This window comes from Panicum hallii, chromosome 1 (genome assembly GCF_002211085.1).
Source record: "Panicum hallii strain FIL2 chromosome 1, PHallii_v3.1, whole genome shotgun sequence".
Taxonomy (NCBI): domain Eukaryota; kingdom Viridiplantae; phylum Streptophyta; class Magnoliopsida; order Poales; family Poaceae; genus Panicum; species Panicum hallii.
Window position 1 is genome coordinate 51,837,847 of NC_038042.1, and position 22,025 is coordinate 51,859,871.

General features: G+C 54.0%; 4 protein-coding genes and 1 non-coding gene across 5 annotated transcripts; 1 reads left to right on the forward strand and 4 right to left on the reverse strand.

The window, feature by feature from the left end:
- Positions 1 to 198: 198 nt before the first annotated feature.
- LOC112879165 lies at positions 199 to 344 on the reverse strand. Its single transcript, XR_003225989.1, has one exon. It is a non-coding gene; the product is annotated as a U4 spliceosomal RNA (small nuclear RNA).
- Positions 345 to 956: 612 nt separating this feature from the next.
- Positions 957 to 4,907, reverse strand: LOC112899275. Its single transcript, XM_025967682.1, has 3 exons — positions 4,141 to 4,907; positions 3,446 to 3,631; positions 957 to 1,492 (listed from the first exon to the last, which is right to left on the reverse strand). Exons 1-3 carry the CDS (start codon positions 4,699 to 4,701, stop codon positions 1,187 to 1,189), a joined length of 1,053 nt encoding a protein of 350 aa, XP_025823467.1. The 5' UTR covers positions 4,702 to 4,907; the 3' UTR covers positions 957 to 1,186.
- A 5,902-nt stretch (positions 4,908 to 10,809) lies between these two features.
- LOC112882993 (mechanosensitive ion channel protein 6-like) lies at positions 10,810 to 14,848 on the forward strand. The gene is made up of 5 exons (XM_025948234.1): positions 10,810 to 12,794; positions 13,142 to 13,265; positions 13,356 to 13,649; positions 13,731 to 13,933; positions 14,226 to 14,848. The coding sequence occupies exons 1-5, from the start codon at positions 10,810 to 10,812 to the stop codon at positions 14,506 to 14,508; spliced, it is 2,889 nt and encodes a 962-aa protein (XP_025804019.1). The 3' UTR covers positions 14,509 to 14,848.
- A 378-nt stretch (positions 14,849 to 15,226) lies between these two features.
- LOC112883221 (heterodimeric geranylgeranyl pyrophosphate synthase small subunit, chloroplastic) lies at positions 15,227 to 16,701 on the reverse strand. The gene has a single exon (XM_025948526.1). It carries the CDS (start codon positions 16,572 to 16,574, stop codon positions 15,546 to 15,548), a length of 1,029 nt encoding a protein of 342 aa, XP_025804311.1. The 5' UTR covers positions 16,575 to 16,701; the 3' UTR covers positions 15,227 to 15,545.
- Positions 16,702 to 17,814: 1,113 nt separating this feature from the next.
- LOC112898431 (subtilisin-like protease SBT4.13) lies at positions 17,815 to 19,689 on the reverse strand. The gene has a single exon (XM_025966755.1). The coding sequence runs from the start codon at positions 19,687 to 19,689 to the stop codon at positions 17,815 to 17,817; it is 1,875 nt and encodes a 624-aa protein (XP_025822540.1).
- Positions 19,690 to 22,025: the final 2,336 nt, after the last annotated feature.

Sequence of the window (22,025 nt, forward strand, 5' to 3'; positions counted from 1 at the left end):
CGTCAGGGGAAAACCACCCTCGAATTGCTTAGCTTTCAAAACCTGGTATAAGGTCAACCTGAATCAGTACGAGATCACAGATAAGATGACAACCGTTGGAAATTGAGTCAGTATCAGGCATTGCTAGGGTCTTACAATTAAGATCATAAAGCATAGCTAACCACTAATTAATAAAGATTTTTCAATTAGGATTTGTAGGGCTTTCCCCTTGTTAGAGGGAGCCCTTCCAGAAATTCTCTGGGGCCTGGTGGGCCGCAGAGGGGGTTTGGAAATAGTTTTCAACCAGCAATTGACGCGCCTCGGTATTACCTCACTAGCTGCGTCATTGCCCCAAGCGCAAAGATGAGCTCCGTAGTCCGCCTGCAGCCTCGTTTAATAGTTTGCTCGAGAGGCGCTTCTGCTAATCCAGGCGATGTGGGACTAAACTAACAACCGACCCAAATGCTACTTGCACAACTCGACCAGCGACGCCATCCAGAGTTTCCATATTGGGCCTTTCCTATGTGTGTGTCACGCCCCGATGATCATGGGCCTAGCGCTTTCAGCCTAGATTTATATGGGCTTCATCAAGAAGAAAAGAGGCGTGTTCCGTATCTGATGATCGGCCTTCAATCGGCGGCGTTGGCCCCCGGGCGCGTAGGATCTGGATGAGCAATGAGCATGCCGTCCGCTGACGCCCCGGCGTGGGGAGCTCGAAACCTAGCCCGAGGTGCACGAAACAGTCGTCCTCCTCCAACCCGACGCCGTCCCCTGGCACCCTCGACTCTCCCCGCCCGCCCCCGGTCATCGGCACCCGTACCTCGCATGGCCGCGATGTCGTCGATCTTAACGGTGACCGCGCGTACGTTGCCGCCGCTGGCGCGTTCGGCCGCGTTAAATCTGCTCCTACTAGTTCTTTTCGCTTCAAATTCATAGCTCCTTCAGAATTCAGATGAAACCCATAGCAACACCACCCATCGCATTTCTTGCCTAGCTACCTCCAGAATCCGTCAATGTTCCGTTGCATCAGAACTGTTCGATTTCCTGTTACCAACGCTTACAAGCCTACAGCCGCCAATCAGTCACCACCAGTTCATCACACAACACAGGTTTCAATTCAGACCCTGGCACCCTGCGCAAACAATATCTTATACCCAGCAGGCCAGGCCGAGGCCAGCACGAGCCTGGCCGCCGCCGGCGACGGTCGTCACCTCCCGTCGCGGTACTCGCAGCCGGCGGCGACGCCGCGCACGGGCCTGCCGAGGCGCGCCTCGCGGATGTCGATGCCGCAGCGCACGCGGCGGTAGAACTTGGACTTGACGAGGAGGCCGAGGATGTGGGCGCGCGCGCGGAGCACGAAGCCGAGGCGGACGGGCACCACCGCGGGGCCGAGCCGGCCGTTGTTGGGCTTGCTGTGCAGGCTCACCCCCGCGCCGTAGAGCGGCACCTGCTTCCCCACCACGGACACCGTCACCGTTCGCCCGCTCTTCCGCGGCTGGTAGAACTCCGCCATCTGCAGCAAGGTTCAGCACAACACGTCAGTTCAGTTCTCACATCTGCTGCCACATTGACTGGAACCGTCCGTCCTCTATGAAAAAGATAATGAACTAGCAGTAACAAAGTTCGTAGTCGCTACGACCTGGACGCTTTTGACCTGGGCTACGAACTAATGAACAGTAACTCGAAGGCAAAAGAGTAGTAAACGCCATGATGGTGCTGCATCGCTGCACACTGGGGGCCATCATCCGGTCCGCCATAGGATTCTCTCACAAGGAGCAGCAGCAGGAGTAAACAACTCGCAGGCCTTCACCCCCAAAGTCGCGAAAGCGTAGTACCGGTGAGAACAGTGATGTCTGAAACCCAGGGAAACAGTAAAGGCGCGTCCTCTTTTGACGTCGAAAGGTGCGGCACAGCCCTGCACATCGACGTCTCACACCGGGCCATTGGCCAAGAGAGCAAGCAGGCTGTGGTCAGCTGCTCCTGCACCGGACCAATGCTGCGGCAGTGGGCTGCAGCCTGCAGCCGAGACCATTGGCCATATGGTCGTCTCGTCCCCTCGGCCCTCGCTTGTACTGATCGCCACAGTGGTTACCGGCCGGTCCGTCCTTCCCCACAGGCCACAGGACTGGAGGAGGGAGAAATCGTACCCAATCGTTAATGGCGACCTCTGGCTCGAGTCACGTGAACGCCATGGCCACCCGGGGAGAAGACCCCCTGGGTCCGTGGTACCAGTGCATCCCAGTTCCAGTGGGGCATATGAACCCAGCTCGTAGGAATGTACTAGCAGATAATACAAATGGTACGATACTGTAATGAGAATGAGCCCATGTATAAGTGGCTATTTTCCCCTCACGGAAAGCCGCCAGGGTAGTGGTTGAAGGATGATCTTTTGTTTCGTGGCGAGAGGATCTGACATGCAGGTTTGTTCCTTGTGAATCACGAGCTCTCCCTCCAGGGGCTCTAGGCATTTCATGCGCGATGTGCGAAGAAGTGGCTAGCGGGTAGAGCTTCTTGTCCTACGCGGATGCAACTATGCGCTCAGCTAGAATCCAGCGGAACCTCAGGGATGGACCAACCCATGTCTACGCCGAGGTCAGAAATCGTCTGACGGCCTGGCCGCTGGTCTCTCGATCGAGGAACTAGCAATTGACAATGGAGGCCGCTCCCCTGTTGGAACATGACAAGATTGGACGCCAGTTTTTCAAACATGTTGTACGATTCTACTGCTGTATGGGAAACTGCAAGGTAGTATGTGAAACTGCACTAGAATAGAACTGCTGTAAAAATAAAAATACTAATAACAATCGAGAACAGGGGCAGGAAAGAAGGGAACCGTGCTCGCTTTCTCCATTACCTAGGTCATAGCATACACCAGCAGCCCTAGGCCACTACGGCGCTGCCTGCCCCGGTGCAGTGCGGTGCTCCTGGGAATGCTGAAACGCCGGCAAAAATTCCACGGCCTGTGGGATTACGTTCAGGATAATGAGGAGCGATTTGGGCATTTGGTTGCCCCACATAAAGGGCAAGGCCCATACAGGTCCAGTCGTGATCGACCACAACGAAACCGTTCTGTTTGTAACCTTCCTCTGTTTGCCATCCTCTCCATTTATCTCTCTGTTTCATTGCCCAGACGCAACGCTCCCTTTTTGATTCGACCTGCTCGTCTGCACATGAGGCCTGCAGTGCACCCGAACCGTGTAGCTCGCTCGCTCCCGGCGGCTCTGGCGCCTCACATGCGCGCGCGCCGTCTGATTCAAGGCTGGCCAATTGCGGGCATTGCCGTTACGAGCAATGAACCACCGGGGATTCATTGCCTAATCCGCGCGGCCGTCCACATCACCTTCCAATCTAGGCGCCCAAGGTGCTGCAGCCAGCCAGGCGGATGCAGTTACCCAGGGAGACGACGCAGCGACAGACCAACAGACGGGGGGCAGTGGAGGAGAGAGCAGGGGGGCGGCGCGCGTACCTCTCCGGAGGCGACGGTGAGCTCGCCGTAGAAGAGGAGGAACGGCGTGGCGGTGACGTGCAGGCTGAAGAAGGTGCCGCGGTTCCGGAAGCGCAGCCGCACCGTCGCGTTCACGGACATCATCTTCGTCGGCACGCCCGTCCGGTCCGTCCCGCCCTGGATGTGGTACGACTCGAACACCACGCTCTGCGCAGGCACAGGCACAAACGGACATGAGACGTGAGCAAGGCGGCGGCGGCGGCGACGCGCAAACCGGCCGCGATCTGTGCGCGCTTTCCATGAGTCGCAACAGATTGTCTGTTGGAGAATTAATGGAAGGAACGGCGACGGCCAGCTGTTTTATTGGCCAGACGCGCTCATCAGTAAATGCATGCGTTTCCTGGAAATTTGGAGTGCCATTCTCGTGATTGGAATCGAGTAAGGACAAGTGGAAATGGAAGTGGTACTGATTTCTTCAGATGTAACGGAAGAGCAGGTTGTAGTGCAGACATGGAGTGAGGAGCTGAAGATAGTACTGCTGCTAACAGGAAGTGAATCGGTCTGATCTTAAAGTTTTTCTTTTTGAAAATGAAGATAATGCCAAGGCCAAGAACAAACTTGATGAATGTAATAGAAGCTGCACTGTACTCGCCAAACAGATAGTTTTTGTTTCTCGATGAACGGGCATGGGTATGGGAGAGAGAAGAGGAACGGACCTTGACGACGACGTGAGGCTTGTAGGACCTGCTGGCGCCCCACAGCACGAGCAGGAAGAAGGCGAACACGGCGACGAACGCGAGCGCGCCGAGCGCGTAGCACCGCCACTGCGACGACGCGAGGCCGCCGTGCAGGGACGCGTCCTCGTCGTCGTCGTCCCCGACGCTGCCCGCGCCGCTGGACTGCGCGAGCCGGCGCCAGGGGGCGCTCACCACTGCGGCGACGTCGCCGCCGGAGCGGAGCTGGTCCGAGAAGAGGAGCCGCCCCGTGGAGGACTCCCGGGAGTGGTGCACGCCGCCGCCGCCGCCGCCCCCAGCGGCGCCGCCGCCCGAGTGGTTGTGGCGGTGGTGGTGGAAGTGGTAGTGGAGCGGCGACTCGGCCGGGGTGGACCCCGCGAGCGACATCTTCTCGGCGGCGCGCCCGGAGGCGCCCAGGTGGAAGTCCGGGTGCGAGGCGGCGGGGCTGAGCACGTAGTAGGCCGGGCGGCCGCGCGGGGAGCGCGGCGGCGTGGACGCCGCCAGGCTCGTCACGTCGGAGTCGGTCTTGGCGTGCCGGGCCATCTCGCCCCCTCTCTCTCGGCTCGGGAGCCGCGCGGCGCGGTGCGCGTGGGACTGCGGGAGGGAGGAGGAGGGCGCTGGCGGCTGGCGGCCTGGCGCAGCGGGTGTTTGATGAAGGTTTGAAGGAGTGGGCACGCGAGGAGTGTTTGTGCTTTTGAGACGGTAGCGCGGGTTCCCCTGCCCGCCTGTGCCAGCAAGATGTGAGCCTGTGCTGTGGACGCAACAAGGGCAGTTGATCACCGCCGGGTAAGACCAAGCGGGGGCCAGCGGCCTGGCCGTGGCTTGAGGTTTCGGAATGATCGTATCAGGCAGGCAAGCTGGGATTTGTCAGTTTTCTTGGTCGATGGACGACGCTCTCCTCTCGTTTGTTCGTTCGCGGCTGCTGGGGTTAGGGCTAAGGGTCTCGGGATTGGGAATTCTCTGATGGCGAATGGTCCTATAGGAAAATAAGGGATGTTGCGGTGTGGAGGTATGGAGGTAGAGGGGCAATGTGACGAGGCAACCAATGTGGCGCCCAGTGTAATAGGCGGGCAATACCGCAATAGGCAGCGTGGGCGACGGAGACCGTGGAAACGCAGTGGTTAGTAAGGAAAGATTGCTGCAACGGATTTGATAAAAAAAGACACACCTGAGATATGAGTAGGCATGGGGCGAGGGTGGGAGGGAAAAAGTTGCGAGGTAGACGAAGAAGGACCGGAGGTAGAAGATAATAAGCTGATCGTAGGATCAAAATCCATTGGTTCTTCTCCAATAACTTTAGTTATTTTTAAAACCATCATTAATGCACACACGTGGTGGACTGTAGGTTGACGTACACGAATGTCCTAAGTACCCTAAGAGGCTAGTCAGTTATATTCATGCAAGTTGGCATTCAAGCACGGCAGTTAATTTATTTATGTTTCTCAAGATGACATGGCTTGGTGATTGCACCCCAAACGGATGCCCATGCAATTCACTTTCTTCTAACAAAATCGCTAATGTTGTTCTAAACATGTGCGACAAATACCATCACAATAATATTAATACAAAGAAATAAAATCATTAATTTTAAGATATAATATCAAAATCACGTGCCAAAAATTTGTTTTCTTACACAAGAGAAGCATGTGCGGGTGTTTCTACGCGCATCTATCTCGACAACGTTTTGTTGTATTTTGCGGAACAACTGGTGGCTGTGCTCCGTCAAGCCGGGAGGGTGAGGGTGGTGTGTATTAGGTGGATTCGGAGTTAGGCATGGTAGTGGTGGTACATAGCCGTTCCATTCATACGCGCGAGCAAGAGAAGAGAAAGAAATGGCAGAGCCGCAGAGTGGGAGAATATGCACACCGTGATTTATGCAAAATTAAAGGAGATATTCATAGGAAGGGGATTTAGAAAAGGACCATCCTTGAGGGGAAGGTGAGCTTTGATGTAACGGGTACTCCTAAAATTTTACCAGGCAACAAAAGTTGATTAGCAAATTTGGTTATGGGTTCCTAAGGCCAATTGTAGTAAGGTTCTATTTTTCATTAATTAGGGTGCAATCATAACTTTTTATGGGATGGCAAAGATATAATTAATGAATAGGTAAAAAAAATTGTTTCCGGCACAAATACTCTTACTTACGGTGCCTATAGAACAACAAAAATAAAATGACCATTTCAATCATCAATTTAATTCTCTTCCACACATGGCCTCCTATAAATAGTAGTATGAAATTTCCCGTTGATGTAGGCAGATCAAAGATTTCCAAATTACTCGTATGTTCCATGATACTTGCTACATCATTGATACATCTGGAATCTGTTGTTTTGTAATTCTAGTGCAAAATTACGTGGGGTTTCTAGATTTGCTCAGAAAGATGGTGCAAATTTTATATTTGCTAAGAGCAGCTCCAAAAGTCTAGATATAATCCTAACTAAATTTAGAGTTTTAGGAAGACTTAAAAAATAGAAAACTTCCTAAAGAATGGGTAAACCAAAGGACTCTTCAAATCTTAAATCTCCATATTCGTCGGTATCCAGGCAATCGTTTTTTTCGCTTGTTCCGTCCGACGCCGCTGCAGCCTGGCCTGCGCCGCAACGTTACGTCTGGAGGGTCAACGCCCGGGCACAACGCGCGTTCAACCTCCAGCGCAACGGTAACAGAGCTCCAGTAGCTCACTATCGGTGGTCCAATCCGCTCGATTCCCTCCATGGATTTCAAATCCCCCGCACCCGAGGTTCACTCACCTCCCTAGCTCCCTCTCCAACCCCTCCAACACCAGCCCCGACCCCCACCTCGCCGGAAATTGAAGGTTTCCCAGCCGCCGGCCTCTAGTACCACCCGATCTCCACCTCACCGTCGAACTCCTAGCTCCAGCCACCGTTTTCTTCATCCAGTGGCTCAAATCGAACCTAGGTGATGCACCGATGCTCGTGCTCTCCTTGTTTTTGCACGTTTTGCGAGTTTCCGCGCTCGTTTTGGGCGCCGCCGCCGCCGTCATGCCTTCGCAGGCTGCCCCTGCGCCACCGCCTCCCCAGGGGGTGCCGGCCGCGGTGCCGGCGAGGGCTAGCGGGAGCGGCACGGGAAGCGAGGGCTCGTGAGCAGGAGGGAACGTGGGGGCGTGACGGCGCGCGGGGCTGGAAAATGGCGTGGGAGGACAGGGATGGTCCGCGTCGTACAGAATTTGAGAGCAACTGCGTAGTGTCTATCTTGGTGGCTTGTTGGGCAATTGATTATGTTTAGGCCCACTATGCCACACGGGAAAAGAGGCCCCCCAGTTCATTCGTGCGTGATTTCTGTAGCAAAAGGAGCTAGGCCCAACTTTACAAACTGGGCAGCTAATTGGCCCATAAGGGACGGAGTTTTCGGCTTTTTGCACGTCACGCTACATGGATATCCCAAAGGTCTATCTTAAGGGTTTTCCTTTTCTTTTCTTGATTATTGTGGTAATTAGAATCGTGGTGACTGGCTTCCTTATCTTATTTATATATAATAGAGTGGTACTCCTCCGCTTCACAATATATCTGTTCACACATATTCATTTATTTTCTAGAGAATACATAATACACTTTCTTTTGAAGACTTGCGCGCATTAGATAATTAAATACTACTGTATTGAACAAGAACGTTCTCAGTCGTTTCGGAAAAACAAATTGTAAACTTCATTTGCAGGCTTCTCATTACCCGGACCAAACAAAACTTACGAAACGGATGTAGGAGAGATAGATAGTCCTTTCGACGTGCACAACTGCTCATAACCACTCTGGTAACTCGTGTTCATCTCCTGCTCAGCCGCACGGAAGCAAAAATCGCCTGACGCTAACGACTCTCGCAACCACTCATGCACGTACGTCGCAGCAAGACGACGCCACGGCGGCGACCGAAAAGCCCAGACAGGACGCGCCCTACCAGCTGATCGAAAGCGGCAGGGCGACGCCGGACGCGTGCGTGATGCATGGGCACGTCCCCATCAAGGGAAGACTCAACAGAAGGAGCAGAATAAAAAGAGAAAACAAAAACATCTAGGATATCCGGCGGGACACGCGACGGCCGCGCGTTCGTTCTCTCTCGCCCACACAACTGTTCCGCCAGCGGCCGGCCCGCCCGCTGGCCGCAATCGATATCGGCGGATGGAGCCGTGGCCAACAGTCCAACAGGCCGCGCGCCGCGTCCGGCGGCCGGTGTGAACCGAGACGAGCGCGAGCCGCCAGCCAGGGCGCTCCTGGCCAGGCACCGTCCCTGTCAATGGAGGTGTCGAGTGCCCAGCTGCCACCCCTGCTGCCCAGGCCCTGCCTCGAGTTCCTGGCGTAGCGTAGCTGGCATCGCTTGCAAAAGCGCGGCGCGGGCGCCCGTGGTTGTTGACTTGCTACGCATGCCGGAGCCCGTGCGCGTCTCCTGGCACGGCAGGTTGCCAAAACAGCTTAATTTTATCGACTATATTTATTTTTATTGGTCCACAGCAAGCCGATGAAAATTATTAAATTAAAATTAGTTCATCAGCTTACCCAAACTGACGAAATTACACTTATTTTAAAATAATTATAATTTCGTCAGCCTCATTTAAGCCGACGAAAATACATTTACGCTGAGTGTTCAGCGAGCTCACGTTTTCTTTGTTTGGTTGCTCCGCCCGAGTGCTAAAATTTCCCCCGCGCCGCGCGCCGCCGCCCACCCGCCCGAGCCGCAGTTGACGCGCTCCTCTCGGCCCTTCCCTGCTCGAGCTCAGGTATTAACCTGTTGATTGCAGTTGTCTTTTGGTTAATCCTATTAGAAATGTGGTTGTTTTTATTGTACCTGTATTTGTAATTCTGAAAAACTAGTATGCAGCAGCTGTTTTTTAGCAAGTGCTCAATATTTTCATCGGCCACGGGGCCGAGGAAAATAATGTATACGCTCCAGTATTTTCGTCGGCTAGTGAAGCCGACGAAACTAACTACGATTATTTTCGTCGGTCTTCGAAGCCGATGAAACAAACTGTATCTTTTTCGTCGGCTGTGCTGGCCGACGAAAGATATTTTCGTCGGCTGTCTTGGTCGAGAAAAATAAATGTATTTTCATCAGCCTATTTTCATCGGCCAACCGACGAATATATATATTTTCGATTATTTTCTAGCTATTTTTAACGATTTCTACCGACGAAATTAAATTCTTGTAGTGCGCGGGTTATCTCATTGCGTAGGAGCGCACCATCGCTGCCGCGAGGCCTCTCGCCCGTACACGTCGCGCCGGTCCCTTCCGCCGAATGGAAGGTGGAAGGCACTTCTTTACCGGCATCATTGACCTTAAGAATAACCTTATATTTGGGTGGAGACTGGAGTGGCGGAGCTGTGCTTTTCAGCTTCTAGTCAGGTGAGTCGTGAGAAAGGTGCGAGGCTGACGACGCAGGAGCGGGCGCCTGTCCTGCATGTAGTACGTTAGCCACCTTTGTAACCCTAATCTCGGAGTAAACAAACATCTCTGATCTAACTAACCAACGATCATATGATTGATAAGCCGCTAGCTAGGAGAAGCAAAGCTCCAGCAATTCGGCTTCGCCACGTCGCGTCCCCGTCGTCGAGCGGCCACTGCACGGCGCCCGGATCTCGTCCGACCTGCCGGGTCCGTTCCTTTCGTTTTTCCTGCCGAAAAGAGCGAGGGCCAGCCGTGCACTCCAGCAAGTCCAGTCCAAAAACCAACTCATGCTACCGTGCGAAGTATGAATCCGTATCATGACCAGTGGGATATATCACGAGACCGTGACGGTGGCCGCCTCGCCGGGAAACGGACGCGCCATGCCGCTGGTGCACCACCGGGCGAGATGAGCAAGCTCGCCACGGAACCGAAAGCGGAGGGTCACATGCCGCGCGTGGGGCTTCCGCTTTCTAGCGTGTACCGGCGCCTTTACTATCCTTTTTTTACCCCGACCGTCCTTCGAGTAGAGTACAAGGCACCAACATGGCCGACCAGCGTTAACCGCGGCCGTGAGGACGATCGCCCACCGCCGGAACGCCATTTTTTTCCTGTACAAGGACGCAAAGCTTCCTCGTTAACGACGCTTTGTGATTGTCGCGCGCTAACTGGGACACGCGCGCACTACCCCTCCCCGTATCAGCGCCGCCAGTCCCGCGCACGGCGGCACGCTCGCGACGGAAATCACGCGCCCAAATCTTTCGATCCCCCCACTAAACCCCGTCCGATTCTCTAATCGCGCCCTCGTACCGGACCCGAGCCACGTACGCGGCCGCGGCCACCCAGCGGCCTGTGGCCGGCGCGGGCGGTCGGGCGCCGCAGGTGCGAGCGCGCGCGCTCCCACGACACGCGCTGACTGCCCACACGGGACGCGGCCCCGCCCCCGCGGCAGGCGCCCGGCCCGATGCGCGCAGGCGCAGGCATAAAGGCAGCCGGGCATTGGCGGCACGCGGGCGCTCCACGTTGTTCCGGAACTTTCCGCCCCGCCGTCGCGCCCTCGCGAGCACCACCGGGCTCCTCCCAGCGCTCCACCGGCGGGGGAGACGCGCTATTAATCCAACCAGCCCACAGGTCATCACTTCTAGCCAAGTTTTGCGAGCGCGGAACGAGAGCCGGAAAGGGGGAGGGGAGGGAGGGGGCGACCGGGGAGTAGCTGCAGTGTCCACCTGAGTGTTTGGTTTGGCCGCCGGCGGCGCGGCGATGGACCAGGCGCGGCGCCAGAGCAGCCTGCGGACGCAGGGGTCCGGCAAGTCATCGTCGCGGCCGGGGTCGGGGGCGCTGGACCCGCGGCCGGCGGAGGAGGTCATCGTGAGGGTCGACGGGAACGGGAACGGCCACGCCCCGTTCTCCTTCCACGGTGCGGACGGCGGCGGCGGCGGGGGAAGGGCGGGGAATGCGACCCCCAGCACCAACTCCACGGCGACCACGCCGCGGACGGCGAGCGGGCCGAGAACCAGCGAGACCAGCTCGCCGCGGTCTCCGGCCAAGGTGTGGCGGGAGGGGAGCTACGAGTTCTGGAACAGCGATGGCGGCGGCGGCAATGGCGCTGACGGACGCCCAGCAGCCACCGAGGCGTTCAGCTTCAAGAACCGTCAGCCGCAGTCGCCGTCGCAGGTGCCATCCCCTTCGCTGTCGCCGCAGCAGCAGCCGGCTCCGGCGAGCGCCGCGCCGGAGAGAGGCGCCGTGGACCCGCCCACGCGGCTCATCGGGAACTTTCTCCGGAAGCAGGCGGCGTCCGGCGGCGAGGTGGCGCTCGACCTCGACCTGGAGATGGAGGAGCTCGGGAGGGCAGCGCAGCTGCGCGAGCAGCCGTCCTTCTCCAGCTCGCTCGAGCGGGACGCGCGCGTCTCCTTCCGGGAGCCGCAGAAGCGGCGCTCCACGTCGTCGTGCTCCTCCGGTTCCGACACCGACGACGGCCCGAAGCGCGGCGGCGGAGACGACGGCGAGGTGGTTCGCTGCACGTCGTCTTCCACTGCCGCAGGAGCGGGGCCGTTGCTGCGAGCCAAGACGCGCTCCCGGCTCATGGACCCGCCGCCGCAGTCGCAGCCGGCGCCGGCGCCGGCAACCGCAGCGGCTCCTGTCATCGACGAGGAGCGGAAGTCTTCGATCCCGCGGACTCCTACAAAGTCCGGCCAGCTCTTGTCGGGGCTTATGTCTGGCAAAAAGTCCGGGCCCATGGGCAAGTCAGGTCCCATGGACGAGGAGGAGGACGACCCGTTCGCGGACGAGGACATTCCCGATGACTTCAAGCGTGGGAAGCTGGACTTTCTTACTGTCTTGCAGTGGCTCGGCTTGTTCCTCGTTATCGCGGCATTGGTGTGCAGCGTCACCATAAGGATCTTGTCCGAGAAGAAGGTGCTGGGTTTGCACCTCTGGAAGTGGGAGCTCCTCGTGTTCGTGCTCATCTGCGGCCGTCTCGTCTCCGGATGGGTCATGAGGATTGCTGTGTTCGGCTTCGAGCGCAACTTCTTGCTGCGGAAGCGTGTGCTCTACTTTGTGTATGGCGTGCGTAGCGCCGTGCAGAACGCGCTCTGGCTCGGTCTGGTGCTCGCCTCCTGGCACTTCATGTTTGACAAGAACGTGCAGCAGGACTCTCCAGTGCTGCCCTACGTGACGAAGATACTGTTCTGCTTCCTCGTTGCCACGCTCATCCGCCTCGTCAAGACATTGCTGCTCAAGGTGCTGGCTTCGTCCTTCCATGTCTCCACATATTTTGATCGGATTCAGGAAGCATTGTTCAACCAGTATGTCATTGAGACACTCTCTGGGCCACCACTAGTGGATGAGAACCATGTGCTTCAGGAGGTTCATGAGCTCCAGCGTGCAGGCGCAACAATACCGAAGGAGCTTCGAGATGCAGTGCCAACCAAGAATGTGTCTGGGCAAAGGAACATTCAGTTATCAGGGCTCTTGCCTAAGGGAGAAGGTAGCAAGCAGTTGTCAAAGGAGAACGGGGAGGGGATCTCAATTGACATGCTTCATAAGCTCAACCAGAAAAACGTCTCAGCTTGGAACATGAAGAGGTTGATGAGGATTGTTCGGTTTGGGACACTAACAACTATGGATGAGCAGATACAGCAGGCAACGGGTGAGGGGGATGAATCAGCGACACAGATACGCAGTGAATATGAGGCAAAGATAGCTGCCAAGAGGATCTTTAATAATGTAGCAACTCCTGGCTCCAAGTAAGTCTTTATTTATTATCTTAGTAAGATGTTTGGTCATATCTCTTAACTTGCTGGTTTCATTTGGGCAATTTTCTGTCACCATTGTAAAAACAACTATCGGTTATCTGAAATAGAAAAATCAGGTTGCGATATCAGTGATGGTGTGAATATGTGATTATTTCTTTGGTAGTACTATTCCAGTTGCTGTGATAGTGCGCTGAAGTTATTTAATGTTTAGTGCAAATAGGAACTGCAGAAGTTCAGAAGAACTATTGACCAAAATACTCTTGCTTTATATCTCAAATGTTGAAGTTCATTGTGTAACACATATTCAAACATTTGTCTTGATTGTGTGAAACATGCAGGTACATATACTTGTCAGACTTGATGAGATTCATGCGGCAGGAAGAGGCCATCAAAGCAATGGATCTTTTTGAAGGAGCACAGGAGCACAACAGAGTCAGCAAGAGATCTCTCAAGAATTGGGTGGTAATAATCTTTTCACTACACTTAGCAGTGTGGATATATCATGAGCTCTGAAGATGACTTCCTTAACATTGTTCTATGGATCTTATGTAGGTGAATGCCTTTAGAGAGCGCAAAGCTCTTGCCCTTACACTTAATGATACAAAAACTGCAGTGAACAAGCTGAACCAGATGGCTAATGTCGTTGTGGGGATCATTGTGTTTGCTCTCTGGCTTCTTATTCTGGGTATAGCGACAACACATTTCTTTGTCTTCCTCAGTTCACAGCTTCTCCTGGCAGTTTTCGTGTTTGGGAATACACTGAAGACAGTTTTTGAGGCAATTGTCTTCTTGTTCGTGATGCATCCTTTTGACGTTGGTGATCGTTGTGAGATTGAAGGTGTTCAGGTAGTTGAAATTGTCTTGCTCTTCACCCATCGAATATTTCATTGCACTCATTCGCTAAAGTTTTCGCTACCTTGATTTCAGATGGTTGTTGAGGAAATGAATATCATGACAACAGTGTTTCTCCGATATGATAACCTGAAGATCTATTATCCAAACAGTGTACTTGCAACCAAACCAATTATGAATTTTTACAGAAGTCCTGACATGGGAGATGCAGTTGACTTCTCCATTCATGTTGCAACGCCTGTGGAGAAACTGGCCCTCATGAAGGAACGTATACTGCGGTATGTATCAGTCTTTCTCAGTTGTTTTGCTCAAATAAGACTTGACAAGAGAGACAACAATAGAGAGAGGCAGCCACCTTATTTGAAACAAGACTTCAACAAAAAAAAAACTTTCGAAATGAACATGTTTGAAAAAATGTAGTGTGCAAACGCAACAAATAATTTGGAATCGGTGTCAAAAGGTTCATAGCTAATTTGCAGCTATTGGATCATGCATTTCATCAAGCATATGTGTTTTATTTGCTGCACATTTTACTGCACTGAGCTATCTAACTTCACATGTAAATTGCAGTTACATTGACAACAAGAAGGAACATTGGTACCCTGGTGCCATGGTTGTGCTCCGGGACGTTGATGACACCAACAAGCTGAAAGTATCAATATGGCTCCGGCACACGCTCAACTTCCAGGACATGGGCATGAGGTTCGTGAGGCGGGAGCTCGTGCTCCAGGAGATGATCAGAGTCTTGAAGGACCTCGAGATAGAGTACCGGATGCTGCCGCTCGATGTGAACGTGCGGAATGCGCCTCCTATCCAATCCACAAGGATGCCTACAACATGGAGCTATTCGTGAGGCAATGACATGGCCGGACCTTCCAGCCGTGAGATTGCAGATGAGCGACTTACTACGTTCCTCCATGGATCTGGTGGTTTTCAGCTGCATGATCTTGGCGGCAGCGCGAGTGGTCTAAACTGCAGGCGCCTGGTCGACTAGAGCTAGAGAACAACGGATTAGCTTGGTAGTGAGCTTATAGTGTTGCCGCCTGCAGCCTTCACCTGTGCACCCTGTAATTATTGTACTCTGTTGCTTGATTATAGCTTTCGATCTGTACCTCGGATGCAAAATGGTGGCTGAGAGACGAGTGATAATTCAAGATGGCAAGTATGGATGGTACTGCCATTGTGTACGCGAATTTGTGACTACTCATTCCAGCGCAACTGCGCAGCCGCCACCACCTGATTCCCGGTTGCCGTCGCCTTCGTGAAGATGCTCGCGCCGGCCAGATGCCAAAGCAGAATGGGTATAAGGAGGATGCTGGATGCGATAGTGGCATTGGCAACGAAGATGCGGGTTGTGGGGTGGGCTCGCCGTGCTGGGAGGGATGATGGTGGAGAGATGAGGATGCCGTGAAGTTCTGAACATTCTCCTACAGAATCCAACCTCAGAAAATTGACCTTAAATCTTACCCAAAGGGAATATGTTTCAAGTCCATCTCACACCTAATCAATCTTTCGACATCGTCGTGAAATTCATCTAAAACTACAACAGAACAACTAAATCCAGAAAGAACTGAACGTACTACTGAGGACTAGCCTGAACAGTTAGATAAGAAATTAGTCTTTGGTCTTGCATTCAGTACATCTTATTTTACCAACGTACTACAAAACTTCAACCGAGACATCAACCCCAAGTTCGAAGTTCTGAACATCTCTATCAGGGGTGAGAGCTCTACGGATGAATCTCTCGCCAAATTACGAATTCAAGCGTCTAAGCATCTATAGCAGACGGACTATAATTTTGGCAAGTGGAGCTCTCACCCATTCTCAAGAACCATGTACACGTCACTTGCTCCAACTCCAATGTTCAGTACCAACTGCGATCCCGCACTCCTATGGCGTTGCCGCTGCATCCTGGAGCTCAAACCCTCTGTCCACAGCATAGTCCACGAAGCTGTACAGGGGCAGCACCCGGTCGCCGTACTTGTCCGCGAACCTGTCGGCCTCCGTCTTGGCCTGCGCCTTGAGCTCCTCCACGATGCCGAGCGCGCGGTCCATGCCCAGCGCGCGCAGGACGCTGGCGTTCCTCCTCATCTTGCCGTTCCCTGACGCGCTCCGGATGTCGTCGACGAGCTCGTACAGAACGCCGATGGTGCGGCCGTAGCGCCGCAGCGCGGCCTCCTCGTCGGGCCCGGCCCCGCCGAGCATGGCGCCGCAGGCCGCGGAGCACTCGGCCATCTCGCCGAACTTCTTCGTCAGGACCTGCATGACCTCGGCCTCGCCGAGGGCGGTGGCGCCGGCCAGATCGAGGAACTGGCCCGCCGCCATGCCGGTGGATCCGACGGCGCGCGCGAGCTCCGCCATGACGCGGAGGAGGACGGCGTGGGGGACCGGGTCCGGGGACGGGGTGTGGGCGATGACGTGGGTGTAGGCGAGCGGGAAGAGCGCGTCGCCCGCGAGGACGGCCATGTCGGTGCCGAAGGCGGCGTGCGTGGAGGGGCGCCCGCGCCGCGTGGGCGCGGCGTCGAAGCAGGGCAGGTCGTCGTGCACGAGCGACGCCGCGTGGAGCATCTCGAGGGCCGCCGCGGCCGGGAGCGCGGCCGAGCGCGGCGCGCCGAGGAGCTCGCAGGCGGCGACGCAGAGCACGGGGGGCGCCCGCTTGGCGGTCCCCTCCTTGCCGGCGCCCGGGAGGACCGCGTAGCGCATGGCGGCGTGGATGCTCTCCGGGGGGCGCATGGGCATCGCGGCGTCGAGCTCGGACTCCACATCGGCGATCAGGGAGGTCCAGTAGCGGCGCAGATCGAAAGAAGCGGAGGCGGCGGGCGCGGCGGAGGACGCCCGGACGGGGAGCAGGCGGTGGGATCTGGAGGAGGAGAGGAGCTTGGGCATGGGGAGGGGGAGGAAGATGGAAGAGAGAGCCATGGCGATGGAGAATTCGGGAGGAGGATTGGGGTTCGGATGTGGTTTCCTGAACTTGGGTGCGTGCTGATGCCGATGGCACTACTCACTAGTAGCGCTTTGGATTGGGTTTTCCTCCGCTCGTCGCCACTATCAGGGTTGCCTATGCACTGGCCATTTGCACTGGCCATTTGACATGTACAAACCACCTCACAACGCGGTTTAGTACAAACAAGATTACACGATAATTTTTACTGCTATTTTCATCGATGCGTTTTGAAGCTTCATACAAAATTATTCCGATGCTGTGGATGTTCATGGAAGGTTAAATGGGAATAGGCTAAACGTGATGTTCAATGTAGGACGGACAGGTAGGATGTCGTTTGTTAATGATGACACATGTCTAATCGTTAAGATATTATCAAAAAGTTGATAGAAAAGGTGGACCGTCCCATTTTGAAGCCGGGTTGGCTAACTAAGAGCACACTGTGATCACCACCAGCCCGCGAAAGTGCTTACAAAATACATGGTAAAATGGAGTGGACAGCTCAACTATTGATGCGGCGAAAAGAAGTATAGAAAGTGAAGTACGAAGAAGAAAAGCATGACATGGTTCCAATCAATTTTTGTTAATATTCCTATTTTTAGTAAAATTGCATATCAAAACCTCTGAGGCCTACGAAACTACATCAATAAAAATACTCGCCACGTCGTTTGTCCCAATAAAAATAGAAGAAAGATGATGACGTGCGGTCATGCAGACTCCAACTCCTTCCTTGTTTACATCACTTGAAAACCGTATTTGAAAATGATATAAATTAATTGCGTTGCAAAATTGTCAGTCCTAATATGTATCAACATTACTCTAGGAAAAATGGCAAAGTGGTCCACTTTAAGTGGAACTCCATCTACATCACTTTGACCACTCTAAAAGAAAAATACACCATTTTGCCTAGGTATATGAAGATTGTACACCAAATCCGTGAGCAACACAAATATACAACAATGCACCCAAAATATCACATACGAGTTAAGCTGATTTGTTTTTTTTTCTAGAAAAATGTGTCTCCTCAAATAAAAGATGTGAAGTGCGAATTGTCTTCACCTGTCACGTTTTTAACTGTGCAGAGTTTTAGTTGGCAATAGAGGTGAAGTGAGACCGAGTGTTTATTCACTCGTCTGTTGCAATATTTACTCGTCATCAGACGCATCACGCATATTAATTCCGTCCTCAAATCCCAATCCGGTTTGGCAGTTTGTCATTCTAACTCTCGATACTTGCCACGTCAGCACCATAAGAGTGACCGGCAGAAGACGCAACAGTTTCTCCTACGACAACGACCATGGGGCTCCGCACCGCATGCTTCTCCGACACCCACTTCAGCTCGCCCTCGATCACCGCCTTCGCCGGCGTGCTCGCCTGCCTCCTGATCGTGACGACGAAATCCCTCTGCTGGCCAATGTCACCGAACACCATCGTCGACGGGTTCACCGCCACGTCGACGCCATGCGCGGTGACCTCCGCGCGGTACGTCTCCGCGGGCTCCCCGACGTTCGTCGCCGTCCGCTTCGCCTCCACCTGCTGCGCGCCGTCGCCCATGACGATCATGATGGAAGGGTAGTTCATGTCCTTCGCCGTGACCTCCCCGGTCTCCGCGCACGAGGCGCCCGCCGTCTCGACGATCTGGCGCGTCTGGTCCTCGCCGAGGCTCTTGCCGCACAGGTACGGGATGAAGTCGCCGGCGGTGAGGTCGTATACGAGGCCCGGGTCCAAGGCCTTCACGGGGTTCACCTCGCCGGCGCCCGTCACGAAGTAGCTCGCGCCCTCGCCGACCAAGGCGTCCCCAGGGCCGACTGGATCGGCAGTTGTAACGAGCGCCGACTTGATCGCGGCCGGCGACCACTCGTAGTGCGCCTTCTTGATCAACGCTGCGACGCCAGTTACGTGCGCCGCTGCCATGGAGGTGGCCGCCTTGATCTGCGCGTCGGTGTACTTGCCACCATGTGGGGACTCCGCTAGTGTGTCCGCGCCGGGCGCGCTGACGTCGGGCTTTAGGATCCCGTTGCCGAGCTCGACGTTGGTGACTACGCGGTGGTCGATGTCGCTGGCCGCCACGGTGAGCAGCCACGGCGCGCTGCTCTCGATCTTGAACATGTCCGGCCCGCTGCTCCCGGCGGGGGCGCAAACCAGCACGCCCCGGGCGAAGGCCTTGTACGACGGTGCCGTGACGTCAACGTCGTGGAACACCGCGTTGTCCTTGGTGCCGACGCACATCGATACGACGTCCACGCCGTCGTCCACCGCGGCGACCATCCCGGCGTTCACGGCCGCCGGGTGGCACCCCTCGTTGCACACGCGGTAGATGGCGAGGTGCGCCTTGGGCGCGACCTCGAACGCCTTGTCGTACTCGATCCCAAGAACCGACGCGCGCTGCATGAAGCTGCCAACCTCGCCGTTCGACGGTTGCGCCATGTTCCCGACCTCGCCGATGAACATGGCGGCGCCCAAAGCACGGCTCGTGTCAACGAAAGTCCTCAGCCCGATCAGCTTGTTGTTGCACGCTTCGCTATTTTCACAGCTGCCCTTCCATTTAGCCGGAGGCGACGGCATCCCTTCGGCATCGGGGCTGGCCGGAAGGTTACCTGCGGCGATGCCAGCGTCAAGAACGCCAATGGTGATCCCCTCGCCCATGTTGCCCTTGTTCCACACGCCGTCCCGAACGCCGTCGAGCCAGGAGAGCTCCGGCGTCGGCGTGTCAGCGGACATCAGCTTGTAGCTCTTGTCCGGGACGGCCTCGACGAACCAGGGGAACCAGGCCATGTCATCGACCTCCTGCGGCGTGAGCCACGCCGAGAAGCCGCTCACCACGTGGCTGTACGAGTAGATGAGCCGCGACTCCGCCGTCGGGAACCGCTCCGCCGTGGCCGGGTCGCTGGTGTTGCACACCTGCCCGAGGAGGTACGTGTGCCACATCTCGGACGCGTCCGGCTCGTCGGCGCTGAGCAGGCCATCCGGGCGGCGGACGGTGACGAGGTAGGCGGCGAGCGGGCTGTTGTTGTCGGAGGCTCGACGGATGGAGGAAACGAGGCTTGACGAGCTTAGGAGGACGAGGAGGGTGAGGTGAAGTCGGGTTGTCATGGTGGTTGCGAGCGCGGGACCCTTTGTGGCGAAGCTAAAAAAAGAGCAGAGATGGGTGGTTTTGTATCGCTTCGCAGGGAAGTGCATGAGGGGCTAAATTTAGCAAAGCTACTGGTAGCGTCCCGTGTTCGTGTTATATGCTTAGAACGTATTTCAGTTTAATTGTCTGCTGTTCCCGGCCATTAGACCCGTGGAATCTGAGAATGGTTACAAAACGAAAAATTATTCACAAATTGCAATATATTGGGCAAACGCAGATGCCGAAGCAGAGACGGAGCTATTGCTTCCATAATAGAAGCAGGATAACTCGTGGGTGCGGAGCATCAGGATCCCACTGTTCACCTCCGCGCAATACTTTGTGGAGGTTGTCCACCTCGGGACACAGCTACAATATGTTAAGTTACGCTCGGATCAAGGGCGTGTTCGTTTCCTACTCTCTAAATTTTAGATCCATCACATCAAAGAGAATCTTGCTATTTAGAAGTATTAAATAAAATCCGTTTATAAAACTTTTTGCACAGCTGGATGCTAATTCGCGAGACGAATTTAATAAACCTAATTAATCCATAATTTGCCACAGTGATGCTACAGTGATCATCCGCTAATCATGGATTAATATACCTCATTAGATTCGTCTCGCGAATTAACACTGGGGTTCTGCAATTAGTTTTGTAATTAGACTTTATTTAATACTTCTAAATGATAAGATTCTCTTTGACGTGACCCCTCTAAACTTTAGGCCCCAGTAAACGAACACAGCCTTAGTGGAAGCTGAGTAGAAACAGAGAGTACACCACCAAAGCGCCACCAAAATGTAAAATCTTCGCTTGGTTAGATTACCAGAACCAGCTGTGGACTGCAGATCGGCTTGATCGGAGGGGGTGGCCAAATCAGAAGAAGTGTCCGCTTTGTAGGCACACAGGTGAATTGGCTCTGCATTTATTTGTGCAGCGTCGTTACACCAGACGCCTATAGGCCGAACTTGGGGCCAATTTATCTGCGGCCACGGTCAATATGGCTTCCTAGGATACCTGCGAGAGCGCAACTCACCGGTGGAAGGTGGCAGGTTCTTTGACTGGACTGTCACCGAAGACGATGCGATCGCTTTTGTTCCTCGTTTCCTGGGAGATTTGGAATGAGAGGAATGGAAGAATCTTCCGACACAAAAAGTCCTCAATCCAAACATTGCTTGATCAAGGAGGAAGCTCGTGCCTAGTGCTTGGCGGAAGCTAAGTATCTGAGTGATTTATGGTCAGGAGATTAGGCTAGGCCTCAACTTTTTGCTCTCTTTTGAGCCTAGGCTTTGTTGTTTTGTTCTCCCTCTCCTATATTAATATAAGAACGGCAAAGCCTTGCTGGTTTCTTTTCAAAATAATAATAATAGAAGCAGTTCACAAAGAATTTGAATCACTAAGCAGTTAAGTTGCTAAGTCTAGTTTACTGCACAGTACATCAGTGGCGGAGCGTGACTGCAAATTGAGGTGCGGGGGGGGGGGGGGGGGGGGTGCGGGGCATGTCCATTGAAATTGAACAACCACACAAGCGCTAGGTAAAAAATATTATTGGCTCATAGCTATAGATATACTTTTAAATCTACATTAACTTTGCTAAATCAAGAGGGGTCGTAGCACGGTATAGCCTCCACTAGGCTCCGCGCCTGCAGTACATGTTCTTGTTTTACTATATGCCATCCTTTTTGAGTTCTGCTTTCTATAGGTTATAACGGCACATGAAAGATATCTAGACCTTTTGATGAGTTTTGGTGGTAGATGACAAGCACAAGTATATTTAATCGTATTATCAAATATGTGTGCAGGTGCTAAGGGTGATTAAGCAAAGTGTATTACGAAACATGACCCCTGAAAAGGAAAAATAAAAAATGGTGTTTCAAATTTACTTGAAGAGTACATTTTATTTTGAAATTGAGTATAGGAATACCGTACTATCAAGAGATACTTTGATCTACAGGTATTGACGTGGTATTTATGCTCAAGAGAACCTACAAAAACAATGACAATCAAACCTACCACTATAAATAGTCTTCTTGTGAAATTTCCTGCTAAACCTGGAGTGTCCGGGTCCTGGTCCGGAATATCCAGACATAGACGTTCAGAGTATCCGGACATATACTCGAAGTCTTCGGGTAACTGTTCCCCGTCCGTAAATTGCTCTGAGTGTGAAGTCTCTGGACCCCAATGTCCAGAGTATCCGGATAAATACCCGGAGTATCCGGATACCCTTTCGTCAACGGCTAGTTTTCTATGAAAGTGAGTATAAATACCCCAATCCCCCCTCACTCAGACCCCTCTCTTGCTCATTTCGACCAGAAATGTCCA